This window comes from Rhinopithecus roxellana, chromosome 10 (assembly GCF_007565055.1).
Source record: "Rhinopithecus roxellana isolate Shanxi Qingling chromosome 10, ASM756505v1, whole genome shotgun sequence".
NCBI lineage: Eukaryota > Metazoa > Chordata > Mammalia > Primates > Cercopithecidae > Rhinopithecus > Rhinopithecus roxellana.
This window is the reverse complement of record NC_044558.1, coordinates 29,274,105-29,293,099: the sequence shown is the minus strand read 5'-3', so window position 1 is coordinate 29,293,099 and position 18,995 is coordinate 29,274,105. Positions and strand designations below refer to the sequence as shown.

At 38.9% G+C, this 18,995-nt stretch overlaps 1 protein-coding gene across 5 annotated transcripts in view; it reads left to right on the top strand.

Moving 5' to 3' along the window:
* Positions 1-18,995, top strand: part of PPP1R12A (protein phosphatase 1 regulatory subunit 12A) — a 168,219-nt gene that overhangs the window by 80,220 nt on the left and 69,004 nt on the right. For all 5 annotated transcript variants that reach the window (XM_030939999.1, XM_030939996.1, XM_030939998.1 and 2 more), the window contains exon 3: positions 15,144-15,262. In XM_030939999.1, coding sequence (XP_030795859.1) covers positions 15,144-15,262 — 119 coding nt within the window. The remainder of the gene's footprint in view (positions 1-15,143; positions 15,263-18,995) is intronic.

Below are 18,995 nucleotides of genomic sequence, written 5' to 3'. Positions count from 1 at the left end.
TCACAACAAATATTTAAGGCATGTTTTTATCTTGAATAGCTTTAGTGTTCAATTTTCCAATATAAGAGGGAAATTAGCCTGTATTAGCCTAACATTATATGGCTTCACAGTACATGGAAAAGATTATTAATTGGTGCACTTAATACATTTTTCTTCTTGTTTAGAGTAATTTTAAAGACACTGCTATTGAAGATTTCATATCTTATTATAAAATGCTCATAGGATTTTGCTCGTTTGTTTGAGACAGGATCTTGTTCTGTCACCTAGGCTGGAGTACAGTGATGATCGTAACACATGGCAGTCTGGACTTCCTGGGCTTAAGCAGTCCTCCTGCCTCAGCAGGAGTAGCTAGGACTGTAGACTTGTACCACCGCTCCTAGCTACTTTTTTTATTTTTGTAGAGACAGTCTTGCTGTGTTTTCCAGGTTGGTCTTAAACTCCTGACCTCAAGTGATTCTTGTGCTTCGGCCTCCTTAAGTGTTGAGGTTATAGGAATCTGCCACGCAGCCTGGTCCAGTGACATTTTCAGCATGGAAAAACTTTCATTAGCTTTGTCACTCGATCATTAAAGAATTAACTATTTAAGGATATAACTTTGAAATATGTGTGGCCAGGCGCGGTGGCTCACGCTTGTAATCCCAGCACTTTGGGAGGCCGAGGCGGGCGGATCACGAGGTCAGGAGATCGAGACCATCCTGGCTAACACGGTGAAACCCCGTCTGTACTAAAAATACAAAAAATTAGCCAGGCTTGGTGGCTGGCGCCTGTAGTCCCAGCTGCTCGGGAGGCTGAGGCAGGAGAATGGCGTGAACTCGGGAGGCGGAGCTTGCAGTGAGTGGAGATTACACCATTGCACTCTAGCTCTGGGCGAGGAGCAAGACTCTGTCTCAAAAAAAAAAAAAAAAGAAATATGTGTGGCGACTTACTGTGTGGCTTGGCTTTTCTTCTTCTTTATAGCCTTTATTTTATAAACATTAAACGGAATCCTAAGATTTCTCTTGGCTCAGCTTTAAAATATATCCAGTATCCATTTCTCATCACCTTTTTCCATCTCCTTTGATCCTGGGCACTGTTGTTTTTCTTTTTTTCAAGACAGAGTCTCGCCCTGTCCCCCAGGCTGAAGTGTAGTGGTGCAGTCTCAGCTCACTGCAAGCTCCACCTCCCGGGTTCATGCTATGCTCTTGCCTCCGCCTCCTGAGTAGCTGGGACGACAGGCATGTGCCACCAGGCCCAGCCAATTTTTTTTTGTATTTTTAGTAGAGGCGGGGTTTCACCGTGTTAGCACAGAATGGTCTCAATCTCCTGACCTTGAGATGTGCCCGCCTTGGCCTCCCACTGTTGATTTTCACTAGAATTATTGCAGTTGCCTCCTTGTAGGCATAACTGTCATCTTTCCCATATCTATTTTTTTCACGGTAGCCATATGATCGTTTTAAATTATTTTGCATTGGGTAACATGACAGTTTTATTGAAAGCCTATCAGTGGATTTATGCTGCATTCAGGGTAGAAGCCAGAGTTCCGGTGGCCTGTATTCTTTGGTGACTTGTCACCTCTCTGACTCCATTCTCCACTCTTTTCTAGGCACTGTCCTAAACCTACACTGGTCCCTTGGCTGAGCCTTTAAACAGACTAGGCATCTTGCCTCATGGCCTTTGCATCTGCTGGTTTCTCTGTCTAGAATTCAGTAATGTTATATTTCGTGCTTTGAAAACAGAAATTTCAAGAATTTCAGAAATTCTTACCAAATCTAAGAAAATAGACCTTACCTCCCCCTGGCAATAAATATTACAGTACAGGAGTTAAGAGCTCAGGCTCAGGCTCAGGAGTTAGGCAACTCTGTTTAAATCTTAATTCTGTTAAGTAATTCTTGTCACTTTGAATGAGTTACCAGCTTCCCTAAGCCTCCGTTTCTTCATTCATAAAATGGAAATATTAATACCTGTACCTAATGTATAAGATTATTGTGAAGATTAAATAAGATCATGTGTATAAGACACTTGGCACAATATGTGGCAAGTATTTCTATTCAGTAGATATTAGCTGAATTAGTTCTTATTGTTTATAATGTAATTTATGGTTACCACTTTTCAGTGAAAAATAGGTAAGCCCTTGGGTTTCCCGGATTATTTAACAAAGGAAACTAACATTTTGTCTCTTGGTTTTAGGGCAAGCTTATCTAGAAGAGAGGAGCAGAGGAGAATGAAGTAGTAATTTGTCATATTTTCATTCATATGTTGTTATGTGGGCCATAGGAAAGTTGGCAAATCCATGAATTTCAATTTTATTATGTATTTCTTGTGAAGAATACGTTATTAGTACAAAGCATATCATGTATTTTGATTAGAAGTCTTGGAGAAATTAAGATCTTAGGAAAACGTTAACATTTTATTTGGGGTATTTGTATTCTTGTGTAATAATAATGAGATACATTTGCTAAAAGCCATAGATGTTCCCATATACATTCTTATTCGGGTTTTCATGGAAATTTATGCGAATGTTCACTGTTATTCCTATTTCACAATCAGAACTGGACTCTCATTCTTGAGACCTAAATTCTGATGATATTTTTCCCATTATATCATAACTGATAGTAGCATGGGCACTGTGAGATTTGAAGATGGCTGCAACATAGATCCTCATCTTCAGGCTTATAGATAGATACACGTGAAATCAATTAACTCTAATACTTGATAGACTAAATGGACCAGTGTCAAGGAACTCTGAGGAAGAAGTGCTTAATTCTGTCTAGGCCAATTAAAGAAAGATTCTAGAGGAGGTAACATTCCTTTATTTTAAATGATGAGTGTAATTTTTGCCTCTGCGAGTTGGGAGCTGCCTGATGAAAGTCATGTCATTCACGAATGAGAAATAATATACGATAAAGTTCTTTTAAGTGGCTACCACTATATTTATACTTACCATTTCTTTGTTAAAAATTATTGACTGATATCCATATGCCTAAACAGTGCAGCTAAATAGGCCACTTCTACTAAGCTCACAGTTCTGTTTCCAAGAGTTGAATTGCAAACTTACCAAAAGTTATTTGTGTTTTCTACCTGTTAATGCCTGTCATATGCAAAACCAGAATATTGTTGCTGAGATAACAAAGTTGAATACTTTGGAAAGACTCAATGGCAGTGCCTTAAAAGGATGGTTGCTGTTTCATTAGATGCAGGTGAGACAACTGAAAGACTGAAAGAAAAAAGAAAACCGGCCGGGCGCGGTGGCTCAAGCCTGTAATCTCAACACTTTGGGAGGCCGAGACGGGCGGATCATGAGGTCAGGAGATCGAGACCATCCTGGCTAGCACAGTGAAACCCCGTCTCTACTAAAAAAATACATAAAACTAGCCGGGCGAGGTGGCGGGCGCCTGTAGTCCCAGCTACTCGGGAGGCTGAGGAAGGAGAATGGCGTAAACCCGGGAGGCGGAGCTTGCAGTGAGCTGAGATTCGCCCACTGCACTCCAGCCTGGGCGAGAGAGCGAGACTCCGTCTCAAAAAAAAAAAAAAAAAAAAAAAAAAAAACGAAAACAAACAGACAAACAATAAAACCTAAAAACATTGTGTACTCAAATTGCTTTGTTGTTGATTTCGAGTTTTTGGTGCACTGTAAAGACAGCTTGAAGTCTTAGATAACACATTACGGATATCATTTATGCAAGAAAGACAGCATGGATTTATAGTCATGAAGACATCATCCAAAGAAATAGACTAGTCTTCACTAAAGGATGGATAAATAAACATTTATGTCTTCTATGATTAAATAAATGCATTACTTATGCATGTGTGTTATGTTCTATGATTACCTATTTCAGTCAGCCTTTTTGGTTAACCAAACAAATAGTGGTTCTGATTGAATTAAACAAAAGGGCCTCATTGGAGCCATAATTTCTTGGAGAGAAGGCATTAGTGGAATATGGAGAGGGTAGCAGATAAGACTGGGAAAGTGAGCTGGGGTTACAATGTAAAGGATTTGTATGCCATACTGAGTTTGTCCTTTGATGGTGATGCAGTTTTAGGGAAGTGATGATCTTTCAGACGGATTTTTTGGAAGATTCTTGACAAATTACAGAGGTTGGGCAAGAAAACTAGGGCAGTGGCAGTGAGATTGGAAGTAGAGCAAATCTGAAAGAAATTTGGAGAATAGAATTGATAAGTCTTGGTGTGATTTACTGGATCTAAGTATTAAGGTAGGAAGAAAAATCAAAGGTGGTGCTAATGATGATAATAACTAACATTTACCAAGTGCATACTCTGTGTGTGTGTGTGTGTGTGTTTACTGTTCTAAGTCCTTTAAATAATGTAATTTCAGTCGTCCTAACAGTCACACAAAAATGTTCTACTAACCACAGGCCCTTATGCATAAACCTCCATAACTGCAAAAAATGAAAACATAAATTTTAAGTTTGTTGTAGGCACATTTGGCAACACATCATGACCTGCACTGATGGGAGGCTATTTGTAGTCTTTATCTCACTTCACTGTGAATGTGGGGGTTTTTTTTGCAGAAATATTTTTGTGTTTTGTTATGGAGTGCTGCCCCAGACCTGGCGGGAGTGTTACATAATCTGTAATATTATCTTTCTAAAATATGAAAAATTTTTACTTCTGCTGGTGGAAACGTAAATTAGATCAGCCATTGTGGAAAGCAGTTTGGTGATTTCTGTAAACCTAAAACAATTAACATTTGACCCAGCAATCCCATTATTGGTTATATACCCAAAGGAAAATAAATTTCTGACATAAAGATATATGCACATGTATGTTCATCGCAGCACTATTCACAATAACAAAGACATGGAATTTTCTTTGTTTTTCTCAGACCTCTTAGGGTGAAAAAAATATGAACAATTTTGAAATTTGGATTTAGGTGACAGATAATAGACTTGTATTAATAATTGTTATTTGGGGGCCAGGCGCAGTGGCTCATGCCTGTAATCCCAGCACTTTGGGAGCCCGAGGCGGGCAGATCACAAGGTCAGGAGATTGAGACCATCCTTGCTAACACGGTGAAACCCCGTCTCTCCTAAAAATACAAAAAATTAGCTGGTGTGGTGGCAGGCGCCTATAGTCCCAGCTACTGGGGAGGCTGAGGCAGGAGAATGGCATGAACCCGGGAAGCGGAGCTTGCAGTGAGCTGAAATGGCGCCACTGCACTCCAGCCTGGGCAACAGTGCGAGACTCCATCTGAAAATAATAATTGTTATTTGGCTGGGCACAGTGGCCAACACCTATAATCCCAACACCTTGAGATGCCTAGGTGGGAGGATTGCTTACGGCCAAGAGTTATAGACCAGCCTCGGCAATATAGCTACCCCATCTCTGCCAACAACAAAAAAAAATTAGCTGGGCCTGGTGGTGCATGTCAGTAGGCCTAGTTACTTGGGAGACTGAGGTGGGAGGATCATTTGAGCCCAGGAGTATGAGGCTGCAGTAAACTATGATTGCACCTGTTCACTTCAGCCTGAGCCACAGGATGAGACCCCGTCTCTAAAAAAAAAAAGGAAAGAAAAAAAATATAGATGAAGAGACTGAGTCATAGAGAGAAGTCACACAAAATATGTGGCAGAGCTAGAGTTTGAACCTACACAGTCTTAACTTTTCAAATGTGCACTTTAGACACTACACTATTCTGCCTCTCTTTCTAGCCTTTGTCATTGGGAAAATGATACCATTAAACTTATTAAGGGATCTAAAGAGCGGAATTAGGGGAAGGTGAAGAAGAGGCAGACAGTGTAGTAGAATGTTAATTTAGATTGATCTAATTTGAGCTATCAATGGAAAAAGTACAGTAGGAAGCCAGAAATATTTTGGATATATTTATAATGCTCATACTGGATTTCATCAGATCTAAGGTGCCATCATTGTAACATCATAAATACCGATTTTAAAAATTAAATAAAATTACGGTTCAGTGTTTATTTGTATCCCATAATTTCCCCCAGCCCCCCGCTTCTGCCACCCACACACAGCATCATTCTCTGTGCTGCTTAGAGTATTGTTAATACAACATTACTTGCTTGGGATTTTCTTCTGCGTCATTGATAGGCGTTCTGCAAGCTTTGATGTTGGCACTTTCTTGATCTTATCATAAAGTTATCAACAAAAAGTTTTCAGATAACATCCAGAAGAAATTTTATATAATAGTTAAGGTCAACAAATATGGTTCCGACAACACACATAACTCAACTGCAGTGAAAACAATATAAATAGCTGTGACTGGTGCCACATGTGGATGATAATGACAACCCAGTCATGTCTGCCATCTGGCCAACATCAGTTTATACAAAGTCACTGATTTTAAGATTCATTGATTGTAGAAGATTTCAGTGACATTAAAATGTGTAGGAAATGTGCATCTTAAAATTGTTAAACAATAAGTAGTACTTTTGCCTCCGAGAATTGGAATTTGCAGTATAAAGTAAGATGCTAGGGCATGTAAGGGTTTTTAATAAACAAATATGTGGTTTCAAAGAGTTAATGTATGATTAAAGAGGTTTAGAATCAATTCTCTGGGGAAAAATTGAGAGGTCTGTGTTGAGCATTTCCTATGTTTAAGGCATGTAAGTGTTTTTAATAAATATGTGGTTTTAAAGAGTTAATGTATGATTGAAGAGGTTTAGAATCAATTCTCTGGGGAAAAAAATGAGAGAGAGGTTCTGTCTTGAGCATTTCCTATGTTTAAGAGTTACTTTATGAAGAAAATGTAAACATTTCCCCTAATTGTGAATTTGTCTTTTATAAATGACAGTCTAGGTGCCACATTTCACAAATAGATTAATTTCTCTCCTAAGTGTTAGCTTCATCTTTGTTATTGGTAAAATTAATTATACTACATGCTGAGTACAACTAAAAACTCTGAATATTATATATAAAACACGAGAAGACTCTGAAAGGTGGAGAGAATAAGGCAGAGGAGCTAGGGTTCTCAGGACCCAAATAATGACACAGCAGTAGTTCCCTGCCTTTTTTTTTAGCCTCATATATTCCATAATTAGAGCTGAAGAAGCTGATAACCCAGAAGTGCAATGGCCACAGACAAAAGAAGTGGCAGCAAAAGTCCAATCTTTTAAATACTAGTAGAGGGACACCCTAGCAAGACAAAACTTTTTGAGAATAGCCATTCTACTTCAGCCAAACACCACAGAAAAAAACATTGGTCACGCTCATACCAGCAAAGGCCAAGTAGGGATCCTAGATTTCCATCCTCACCAAGCTGCAATGAGGTACCCTAACACCTCCACTGGAATTGTGTCAGATTAGGCCAGGTACAGAGCTGGGACTTTAATTCCCATAGAATGGTTAACTAGCCCTTCCCCAACTTGTAGTGTTACTGGAGACCATGTGGGAAGCCAAAACTTCTACTTTTATTTGGGAGTAAAGAGGAGCTTCTGCCCTTCCCTGCTAAGTGGCATCAGAGGAGTCCTATTGGAGAATGAATACTTTCACCACTTCTAAGCAGTAAAAAAGCCTTTCTCTACCCACGCACTCCCACCCCCAGCACCCAGGGGTGTTAGTAGAGGCTACATGGGAGCAGTAGCTTCTCAGCCAGAGACATGTCAGTGGAGGTATAGTGGAGAGTCAGGACTCCCACCCAACCCAGGGGAATCAAGAAGCTGCCCCATCTGTAGTGTAAATAGAGGACAAGTGGGGAACCTGAAACATCTGTCCCCACCTTGCTGAAATGAAATGACACCTCCCTACCTTCATCTGCTGGAGCAAGATCAAACAAAGCCAACTAATACAGAAAATTTAAATAAGATCTAGAGTCTTATAATACCCAAAGTGCGCAGATTTTAATTGAAAATTCTCTGGCTGAGTGTGGTAGCTCACAACTGTAATTCTAGCACTTTGGGAGGCAAAGGTGGGTGGATCGCCTGAGTCTAGGAGTTTGAGACCAGCCTGCGCAACATGGCGAAACCTCATCTCTACCAAAAAAAAAAAAAAAATTAACCAGGCCTGATGGCACATGCCTGTAATGCCAGCTGCTTGGAAGGCTCAGGTAGAAGGATCACTTGAGCTGGGGAGGTCATGGCTGTAGTGAGCTGTGATTAAGCCACTGCACTCCAACCTGGACAGCAGAGTGAGACCCTGTCTCAAAAAAAATAAATTAAAAAAAAAGAAAGAAAAAACTGTCATACCAGGAACCCAGAAGACCTCAAATTGAGTGAAAAAAGACAATTAATAGAGATGAACACCAGGATAACAGATACTAAAATTATCTGACAAAGATTATAAAGCCAGCTATCTTAAAATGCTCAACAAACAATTATGAATGAGCATGCCTGAAACAAATGAAAAAATAGAAAGCCTTAGCAAATAAATAGTAAGCAAAGAACTAAATAGAAGATATGAAGAACCAAATAGAAATTTTAGAGCTGAAAAATCCAGTAACCAAATTAAAAACTTCAATGGATTGATAGGCTCAATAGCAGAATGGAGGAAATAGAAGAATGAATCAGTAAACTGATAGAACAATAGAAATTGCCAAATCTGAACAGCAGAGAGAAAATAGGCTAAAAATGAACAGAGCCTCAGGGACTACAACAAAAGAGCAAACATCTGTGCCATCAGATCCCTCAGAAGAAGTGGAGAAAGAGGGCGTGGCTGGAAAAGTATTCAAAGAAATGATCACTGAAAACTTTCCCCAAATTTGGCAAAAGATGTAGTAAACCTGCAGATTTAAGAAACCTAGCAAACTCATAACCAAAGCAGTCCACACCAAGACATGCCATATGCAGACTTTTGAAAATTAAAGATTAAAAGATCTTGAAAGAAATTAGAAACTATACCTGAGGGGGGCTAAATAGTTTGAATGACAGCAGATTGCTCATCAAAAATCATGGAGACCACATATCACATTTGTTAAGTACTGATAGAAAAGAACTGTCATTTTTAAGAAAACTTTCAAAGGTCTGAGGTCAGAAATTTTGTTTGGATTCATAATGTTACACAGTATCTTTCACTGGGATATAGAACTTCCAAGAAAAAATGGGAAAGTGCATTTCCACTAATGATTCATAAGATTATTTACTACTGTGCATTTTGTTTTTCAGAGACTTGCTAATGAAAATAGCATTTATTTCTGAAGTTAATAGTGTAATGTTCTGCTTAATCTTTGAATAGTTCAGATAGCTTAGTTTTCATAATTTCTCCTAGAATGGCTTTGAGTAATTTATTCAGATTTTCAAGAAGCGTAACTATTACAATACTATTTTGCTGACTTTCTGATTTTTAAAACTTTCTATATTGGTTAAGATAACTTTTTGATACTACCTTTTCTACAGTAATGTATTAGTTCAGTCTCACACTGCTATGAAGAACTACCTGAGACTGGGTAGTTTATGAAGAAAAGAGGCATAATTGACTCACAGTTCCACAGGCTGTACAGGAAGCATGGCAGGGGAAGCCTCAGGAAACTTAGAATTATGGCACAAGGCAAAAGGGAGGTGAGCACATCTTCATATGGCCAGCAAGAGAGAGAAAGAGAGCAAAGAGGGAGGTGCTACACACTTTGAAACAGCCGTATCTCATGAGAAGTCTATCACAAGACAGCACTAAGAGGATGGTGCTAAACCATTAGAAACCACCCCTCATGATCCAGTCACCTCCCACCAAGTCCCACCTGCAACATTGAGAATTGCAATTCAGTATCAGATTTGGGTGGAGACATAGAGCCGAGACATAGAGCCAAGCCATATCAACTGAATAAGAAAATACACATTAAATTTGGACACTAAATATATTTAGCTCTTGCTGATAAAGTTGCTTTCTTTGTCTCTCTTCACTAAGTTCTCATTACCTTCTAATTTAAAGACAAAGTTTTTCTTAAATTTTTTCTTAAGAGATCAGAATTTTTAAATGAGCTATTTCCTTTTCTTAAATGTTTGCTTCTCTGGTTTGATTTTTGACAAAACTCAGAAGATAGTGGAGACTATCAAAATTTGTCTTCCAAAGTCAGTTAACACAGAATCTCACCTGTTTATCTAATATACCATATTGACATTGCAACCAATAGCTTTGTTAACTTTACACCTTTTGTTAGATTTTCCAGTTAGCACATAAATAATTTTGTAAAAATTCTTTTGGATCATGTCTTGATTTGGAAGCTTACTCATTTATCTATCTAAAATTATCAAATCTGAGGTTCTAGACTATTATAAATCTCAGTTAAATCTGTCAGATTACTATTTTTCATTTCTACAATTTGTTAAGAATTTCATGATTGGGCCTGGTGGCTCACACCTGTAATCCCAGCACTTTGAGAGGCCAAGGTAGGAGGATTGCGTAATGCCAGGAGTTTGGGTCCAGCCTGGGCAGCATAGGGAGACCCCATCCCTAAATTTTTTTTTTTTTTTTTTTTTAATTTAGCTGGGTGTGGTAGTATATTCCTGTATTCCTAGCAACTAGGGAGGCTGAAGCAGTTAGGATGGCTTGAGCCTAAGAGTTCAAGGTTACAATGAACTATGATTGTACTTCTGCATTCCAGCCTGGGCAACAGAATGAGACTTCTCTTCAAAAATAAAGATAAAAAAGAATTGCATCCTGTACTAGGTGGCATCTCTTATGTTGACTACCTTTGAATTGCTCAAGGAAATTATTAACTATTGTTAAGAAAATATAGGCCTGATTTTCGTTACCCTGAAGCACTCAATAGGGTTATTCATTTGAATAGTAGCCCAATCTTCTAACTTTCAGTTTGGAATGCCTATGTGAAATCTGTTTTTTTTTCTTTTTTTTTTTTTTTTTTTTTTTTTTTTTTTTTTTTTTGAGGCAGAGTCTCGCTCTGTCGCCCAGGCTGGAGTGCAGTGGCCGGATCTCAGCTCACTGCAAGCTCCGCCTCCCGGGTTTACGCCATTCTCTTGCCTCAGCCTCCCGAGTAGCTGGGACTACAGGCGCCCGCCACTTCGCCCGGCTAGTTTTTGTATTTTTAGTAGAGACGGGGTTTCACCGTGTTAGCCAGGATGGTCTCGATCTCCTGACCTCGTGATCCGCCCGTCTCGGCCTCCCAAAGTGCTGGGATTACAGGCTTGAGCCACCGCGCCCGGCCTGTTTTTTTTTCTTTCCAAGGAATCTTAGAATAAGTGTGGCATATTTTTCCTAATTAACAGCCATGCAAGTAGCTTCTAATACCCCAGCTTTTGTTCTGAAGGAAATCTAGATGTCTGTTTTCAGTATCTCCAGGGTGTCTCAAAGTGAAATTCTCACATTCCAGATACCTGTAGTTTTCTTCACATTATCTTAAACATTGCTTTCTTTTTTGTTCCCAACTGCCCCCCCTTTGAAACAGAGTCTAGCCGTGTCACCCAGGCTGGAATGCAGTGGCACAATCTCGGCTCACTACAACCTCTGCCCTTCTGGGTTCAAGCGATTCTCCTGTCTCAGCCTCCAAGTAGCTGGGATTACAGGTGTGCGCCACCACGCCCAGCTAATTTTTTTGTATTTTTTTAGTAGAGTTGGGGTTTTGCTATGTTGGCCAGGCTGGTCTCAAACTTCTGACCTCAGGTGATCTGCCCACCTTGGCCTACCAAGGTGAAACATTGCTTTCTAAATGTGATAATTTTACATATGACAACAGATAGTACTTTAATTTTATTTGTAACTCATTTAAACTTCACATTGCCCTGTAAAGTTATTTGTAAATTAGATTTTAGTTGTTTAAGGTATATATATATATATATAACTTATAACTAAATAATGCATAACTAAAATGTATTATTCTCAACTATGTCTTTGAATGTCATACAGGTGTCAACAGGCAGAGGTGGGAACTGAATCCGAAGTCTGCAGAGCATAAAAGTTTCTGCTTTTTTCACTCATCCAACCTTTGAATTGCTTTTAGAGGTTATTTATGGTAGATAAGAATTAATCCACCATAGGATTAATCAATTTGTGAGATTTTGTTTATTATTTTTTTTTTTCAAATGTGCCTTTGTAACATTTACATTTGCAAGTAATAGTTCTGGAGTGCAGGAGAAGTTTGTGAATTGTGTGTATGCATGCATAAATACATACATACATACATAGGTACATACACACATACCTAATCTTTTGGCTCAAGGATTGCTTTGAACCCTGCTTCCTGCCAGCAGTTTTGGTACTTTACTCTGTTAGTTTCTCTTAACATCCTTCCTGTTTATATAAATTCTGTATTGTCTGTATTTGGCTTTGACCTAGTATTTCCTTGAAACTCTGCTTCCTGTACTTCAAGTTCTGCAGCTATTGAGATGTTCCTTTTATTCTCAATCTTTGTATCCTTTGAATGATTTCTGATACCCAAGCAGAATAGATGTTTTTTTATGTAAATATTCCTAATTGTTTGGAATTTTACCTAGGAGAATAATTACATATTCTCTCGGAGCATAGCACAGCAAGACTCAACTATATCTTACCTTTCTGCTTTAGACTCATTTATTTATTTGTAGTATATGAGGAAATACTCTTTTTAGTTTTATACACATTTTCAAAACTACAAAAACAGAAAAAATTACCTCAAGTCTAACTTCTGTTTGTAGAATTTCCATAAAGATCATAGAACTTTTACAACATATTTTTAAATGTAAAACATGAAACTACAAAATGGTACAGTAGCCATTTTTGTGATCAGATACACATGTCCAGAACAAACTTATTACAGCAAACTTGGTTAACACACAAAACAACCAATACAAATCTCCCTTCTTCTATCTCTTAAAGGTAACCACTGTTAGAGGGAGGGTGTGTGTGTGTGTGTGTGTAAAAGATATAGCGATTGATCAATTATTTCATTTATTCTAAGGAAAATGAACTGGGCCTCCATCCAGCTATACATTCTTCCTATCACAGGACGTTATTTTGTTCTTTCTCACTTACAGCACATTGCTCTTCTGTTCTCTTTTGTTAGTGCCTACATAATCATCAGAGAATCCTCTTCTGACTACACTAAATCCATTTTTCCTATTAATCCTAGACACCACCTAATTCTGTTACAGGACCTACCACAGCTTTACATTTATTTGTGTATTTAATCTAACTGTCTTACTAGACTATAAACTTTTTGAAGGGAAGTTCTGTGTTTCTTTTTCTTTACCTTTATATTCCTGGTATGTAACAGTGCCAGAGTCATACTAGACACTCCATAAATATTGGTTGAATTAAGGAATACATTTGAAATACCAGCAAAGAATGTAAATAAGCAGTTCACCAAAGGGGAAATACAAATGCCAGTAAATATATCTAAATATTTTCAGTCTCATGTGTAATCAGGAAATATAAATTAAAGCAGTGACAAAATGTTTTATTTTCATGATGTTGGGAAAATTTTTTAAAAATTGTTCATTTCAACTGTATTTAAATGCACATCTGTTAAGAGAATAGTATTAAATGAAGGTATGAACCAGACATACTGTGGAATATTTTTCAAGTGTTAGAAGGGAAGAGTTACATTATACTTCATTTAGAATAATCTCATTAATTTGTGCTTTACAAAAAGAATCCCAACAGTGATGGTGTATATATGTTTACACACATATAAATTTATGGCAGAGGTACTGGGAAGATTTTTGCCCTACTGTTGATAGTGTTTATCTCTGGGGGAGGGAACATAATAGTAGGAGTTCTTTTTTGCCTCCGTGGACGTGTACTTTTTGTTTAAACTTTTATAATTAGAATATTTTTATGTAGTCTAAATATGAAGGAGCTTAATTTGTTAGGAACATAAAGAAAAAGACCCATTCTTTATATATGGAAAAATAAAACCAGGGATACCCAAAGAAAATGGTTTAATCTAGAACTACAAGTGGTTCTCTATTGTTGGCACCTAAGCTATGATACAGGCAGGAAGAAGAAGGAGGCTGAAAAAGAAGACAAGGCCAGATCAATGAGGGCCGTACATTATCTTTTCTCCTAGCATGGTAGAGCCATTCAGAAATTTTTTAAGTTAGAAATTGACTTGGGTAGGCCAGACGCGGTGGTTCACACCTGTAATCCCAGCACTTTGGGAGGCTGAGGCGGACAGATCACGAGGTCAGGAGATCGAGACCATCTTGGCTAACACGGTGAAACTCTGTCTCTAGTAAAAATACAACAACAACAACAAAAAATTAGCCGAGCGCCGTGGCAGGCACCTGCAGTCCCAGCTACTTGGGAGGCTGAGGCAGGAGAATGGCATGAACCCTGGAGACAGAGCTTGCAGTGAGCCGAGATTGTGCCACTGCACTCCAGCCTGGGCGACAGAGCGAGACTCTGTCTCAGAAAAATAAAATAAAATAAAATAAAATAAAATAAAATAAATTGACTTAGGTAATAGATGGTTAGTTACATCATTCAGTAGATGACTCTGGGAGATATGCTGTTGACATGATTGAAGAGATTAATAACCTTTTTGTATATGAATCCCTTTGGCAGGTTTAATGAAGCCTATAGATGCTTTCTTAGAATTGTGTTTTGGATGCTTAAAATAAAATACAGAGTACACAGAAGCCAATTATATTGGAATGCACTTATCAAAATATTTAAGGAAACCAGTCCATATGGAGATAATGAAAAGTCTCAGTGGAGGTGGATCCTATGAGACTTTCTAATTATTATTAAAAATTTGCATTTTTATGAAATGCTTTCTAATTATTATTAAAAATTAACGTTTTTGTATTGGTAAAGCAACATGTATACATTATAGAAAAATTAGAAAATATAAATTTAAAAAAGAAACATGCTCTAGTTTTGTTTGTTTCTTTTTTTTTTTTTTTAGACAGTGTCTCGCTTTGTTGCCCAGGCTGGAGTGCAGTGGCATGATCTCAGCTCACTGCAAGCTCCACCTCCCAGGTTCTCGCCATTCTCCTGCCTCAGCATCCTGAGTAGCTGGGACTACAGGCACCCACCACCACGCCCAGCTAATTTTGTGTATTTTTAGTAGTGACAGGGTTTCACCATGTTAGGATGGTCTTGATCTCCTGACCTCATGATCTGCCAGTCTTGGACTCCCGAAGTGCTGAGATTAGAGGCGTGAACCACTGCGCACGGCCTGATAGTTTTTTAAAATTTAAATTATGTGTATACTGTCTTTTATTGCTGATTTATATAGGAACTTTCCTCACTGGTTATGCATTTAGTTTTATTTCAATGATAATATCTTTTGCTTAACTATTTTCCCTTTGGTTTTACAGGTTTTTGATTGGTCAGGGAGCACATGTAGGGGCTGTCAACAGTGAAGGAGACACACCTTTAGATATTGCGGAGGAGGAGGCAATGGAAGAGCTACTTCAAAATGAAGTTAATCGGCAAGGTAAAATAAAAAGCAACCTAAATGGAAAAAATGTTTTAGAAATAATATAGTACTTTTCCAGCAAAAATATTTATTGATGTTGAAGGACAATCATAATTGAATGAAAAGAATGAACTCAGCTTGCAAAACAATAATACAGTATGATTCTGTTTTCTAGAATATTCTCAACTCTATCTTTTAAGTATTTTTAAAGTTAAATGTCAGAAGCAACAGGATCAGGCATAAAATTATGTGGAAGTAAAAGTTTTGGAGCAAAATAAAGCAGGCAAAGGGGATAGAAAGTACACAGGGTAAGTGGCACATTGCAAAGTTAAATAGTGTGGTCAGGAAGGCTCACTGATAAGGGGTCATTTAAGCTGAGATGTGAATACAGTGAGGGAATGAGTCATGTTGATCTGGGGAAAGAGCATTCCAGACAAGGGGAGCAATGAATACAAGAATGGGCGGGTGTCTTGTATATGCAGAGAAGCAGCATGTAAACTAGCTTGACTGGAGAGGCAGAGCAGAGGAAGAGGCAGGTAGGTCATATCACATAAGGCCTTGTGAGTCATTGGGAAGACTTTGGCTTTTAACCTGATGGAAATAGGAAGCCAATGGAGGGATTGAGGCAGAGGACTGACATGATTTGATACAGTTTTAGAAAGGATCTCTCTGGCTCTTGTGTTGAAAATAGATTGTAGGGAGACAAGGACAGAAGTAGGAGAAGGGTTAGGAAATAATTGCCATAATCCAGACAAAACAAGGTGATTTATTTTTGACTGGTAGTAGATGAAGTGATGAGAAGAGGTTGGATTATAGGTATATTTTGAAGGTTTGACCAAAAGAATTATTGAGTCATTAGCTAGAAGGTGTGAAAAAAAGAAGATTCTAAGATTTTTGGTTTGAACAAATGGATGAAGTTCCTATTTGAGATGTGAAGATTATAAGAAGAGTAGGTTTTATAGGGAAATATTAGGGCTTCATTTTCAGGCATGTTAAATTTATTTTGCATGTTAGATATCCAAACTGTTGAATATGTGAGTCTGGAGTTACAAAATTGGTATGTAAATTTGGGAGATGTTCATTTATAGATAGGAGTGATTGCTAATGGGCACAGAGTTTCATCAGTCTTAAGAGTGATGAGTATTCTAAAGTTGATTGTCATGATGGTTACACTACTCCTCACATTTACTAAAACCATTTAATTCTATACTTTAAATGCTATGTAGATGCTGTGAATTATATCTTAATAAAGCTGTGTGTATATATATGTATGTATGTATAAAACATGATCCAGGCCGGGTGCGATGGCTCATTCCTGTAATCCCAGCACTTTGGGAGGCCGAGGTGGGCGGATCACAAGGTCAGGAGTTTGAGACCAGCCTGACCAAGATGGTGAAACCCTGTCTACTAAAAATACAAAAATTAGCCGGGCGTGGTGTGTGTGCCTGTAATCCCAGCTACTCAGGAGGCTGAGGCAGGATAATTGCTTGAACCGGGAGGCAGAGGTTGCAATGAGCCGAGATTGCACCACTGTACACCAGCCTTGGTGACAGAGTGAGACTCTGTCTAAAAAGAAAAAAAAAAAAGATCCAGCAACTCCTCTTCTAGAAGTTTTTTCTTTCTTTCTTTTTTTTTTTTTTTTTTTTTTTTTTGAGACAGAGTCTTGCTCTGTCACCCAGGCTGGAGTGCAGTGGCGCAATCTGGGTTCACTGCAACCTCTGCTTCTCGGGTTCAGGCGATTCTCCTTGCCTCAGCCTCCCGAGTAGCTGGGATTACAGGCACCTGCCACCGTGCCTGGCTAATATTTTTGTATTTTTAGTAGAGATGAGGTTTCACCATGTTAGCCAGGCTGGTCTCTACCTCCTGACCTCAGGTGATCCTTCACCTGGGCCTCCCAAAGTGCTGGGATTATAGGCATAAGCCAGCACTCCCAGCCTACCCAAAACAATTTAAAACAACTCAATTCTTTGAATAATTTGTACAAACATGGGTGTACAAATTATTCATATTAGCCAAAAGATGAAAGCAAACCCAGTGTCCATTGATGGATGAATAAATAAAATGTGGAATACACATACAGTGAAATATTATTCAGCCTTAAGGAAATCCAACATATGCTACAACATGAAGGACTTTATGGTAAGTGACATAAGCCAGTGACCAAAAAAAAAATAGAAAAACAAATGATTCTACATATATGAGGTACCTAGAATAGTCAGATGCATAGAGAAAATAGAATGATGGCTGTCAGGAGCTAGAAGGAGGGGAGAAAAGGGAGTTGTTGTTTAATGGGCAGAGTTGTTCTTTTACAAGATGAAAAGAGCTCTGTATATGTGTTACACAACAGTGTGAATGTACTTAAGAACTGTACACTTAAAAATAGTTAAGACACGTAATCCCAGCTAAGTGGGGAGGATCACTTTATTTAGCCTGGGAGTTCAAGGCTGCAGTGATCTGATCACATCACTGTGCTTAAACCTGGATGACACAGTGAGACCCTTTCTGAAAACAAAAAAAAAAAAGGTTAAGATGGTAAATTTTGGCCGGGCGCGTTGGCTCAAGCCTGTAATCCCAGCACTTTGGGAGGCCGAGACGGGCGGATCACGAGGTCAGGAGATCGAGACCATCCTGGCTAACACGGTGAAACCCCGTCTCTACTAAAAATACAAAAACTAGCCAGGCGAGGTGGTGGGCGCCTGTAGTCCCAGCTACTCGGGAGGCTGAGGCAGGAGAATGGCGTAAACCCGGGAGGCAGAGCTTGCGGTGAGCTGAGATCTGGCCACTGCACTCCAGTCTGGGCGACAGAGCGAGACTCCGCCTCAAAAAAAAAAAAAAAAAAAAAAGATGGTAAATTTTATTTTTATGTTTATTTTACTATAATTAAAAATTAATGTGTATATGTGTGATTACTTCTTCAGTACCTTTGGGCAGCACACACACACACAAAATGCCACATGTGATTTTTGTTATATTCCATTATCTTTAGGCAGTGATCAAACAGGCATTATTAGAGCTGTGTTTTACTGAGGTCAAATGATAGAGGAATGGTATGAAATATTGATGTAGAGGGCTGACTCCTGCTGAAATGTGCTTCATCAGAAAATAGAAACTAAGGATTTGAAAGGAATAGAAGGTAAATAAATTCCATGAAAGGAGATTTTTATTCCTTGGGATTAGGAAAACTCCTAATGACTGCAGGTTTGTTTTGTTTGTTTGTTTTGAGACAGACTGGAGTGCAGTGACACAGTCATGGCTCACTACAGCCTCAACCTCCCAGACCCAAGCGATCCTCCCACCTCAGCCTCTTGAGGAGCTGGGACTGTAGGCGCATGCCACCTCACCTGGCTAATATTTGTATTTTTAGTAGAGACAGAGTTTCACTGTGTTGGTCAGACTGGTCTTGAACTCCTGAACTCAAGCAATTCACCTTCCTTGGCCTCCCAAAGTTCTGATATTACAGGCATGAGCAACTGCATCTAACCAACTGTGGGTTTGTTTTAAAAAAATATATATCTTTTTTTTTCTTTTTTTTGAGACGGAGTCTCGCTCTGTCGCCCAGGCTGGAGTGCAGTGGCCGGATCTCAGCTTACCGCAAGCTCTGCCTCCCGGGTTCACGCCATTCTCCTGCCTCAGCCTCCCGAGTAGCTGGGACTACAGGCGCCCGCCATCTCACCCAGCTAGTTTGTTTGTATTTTTTTAGTAGAGACGGGGTTTCACCGTGTTAGCCAGGATGGTCTCAATCTCCTGACCT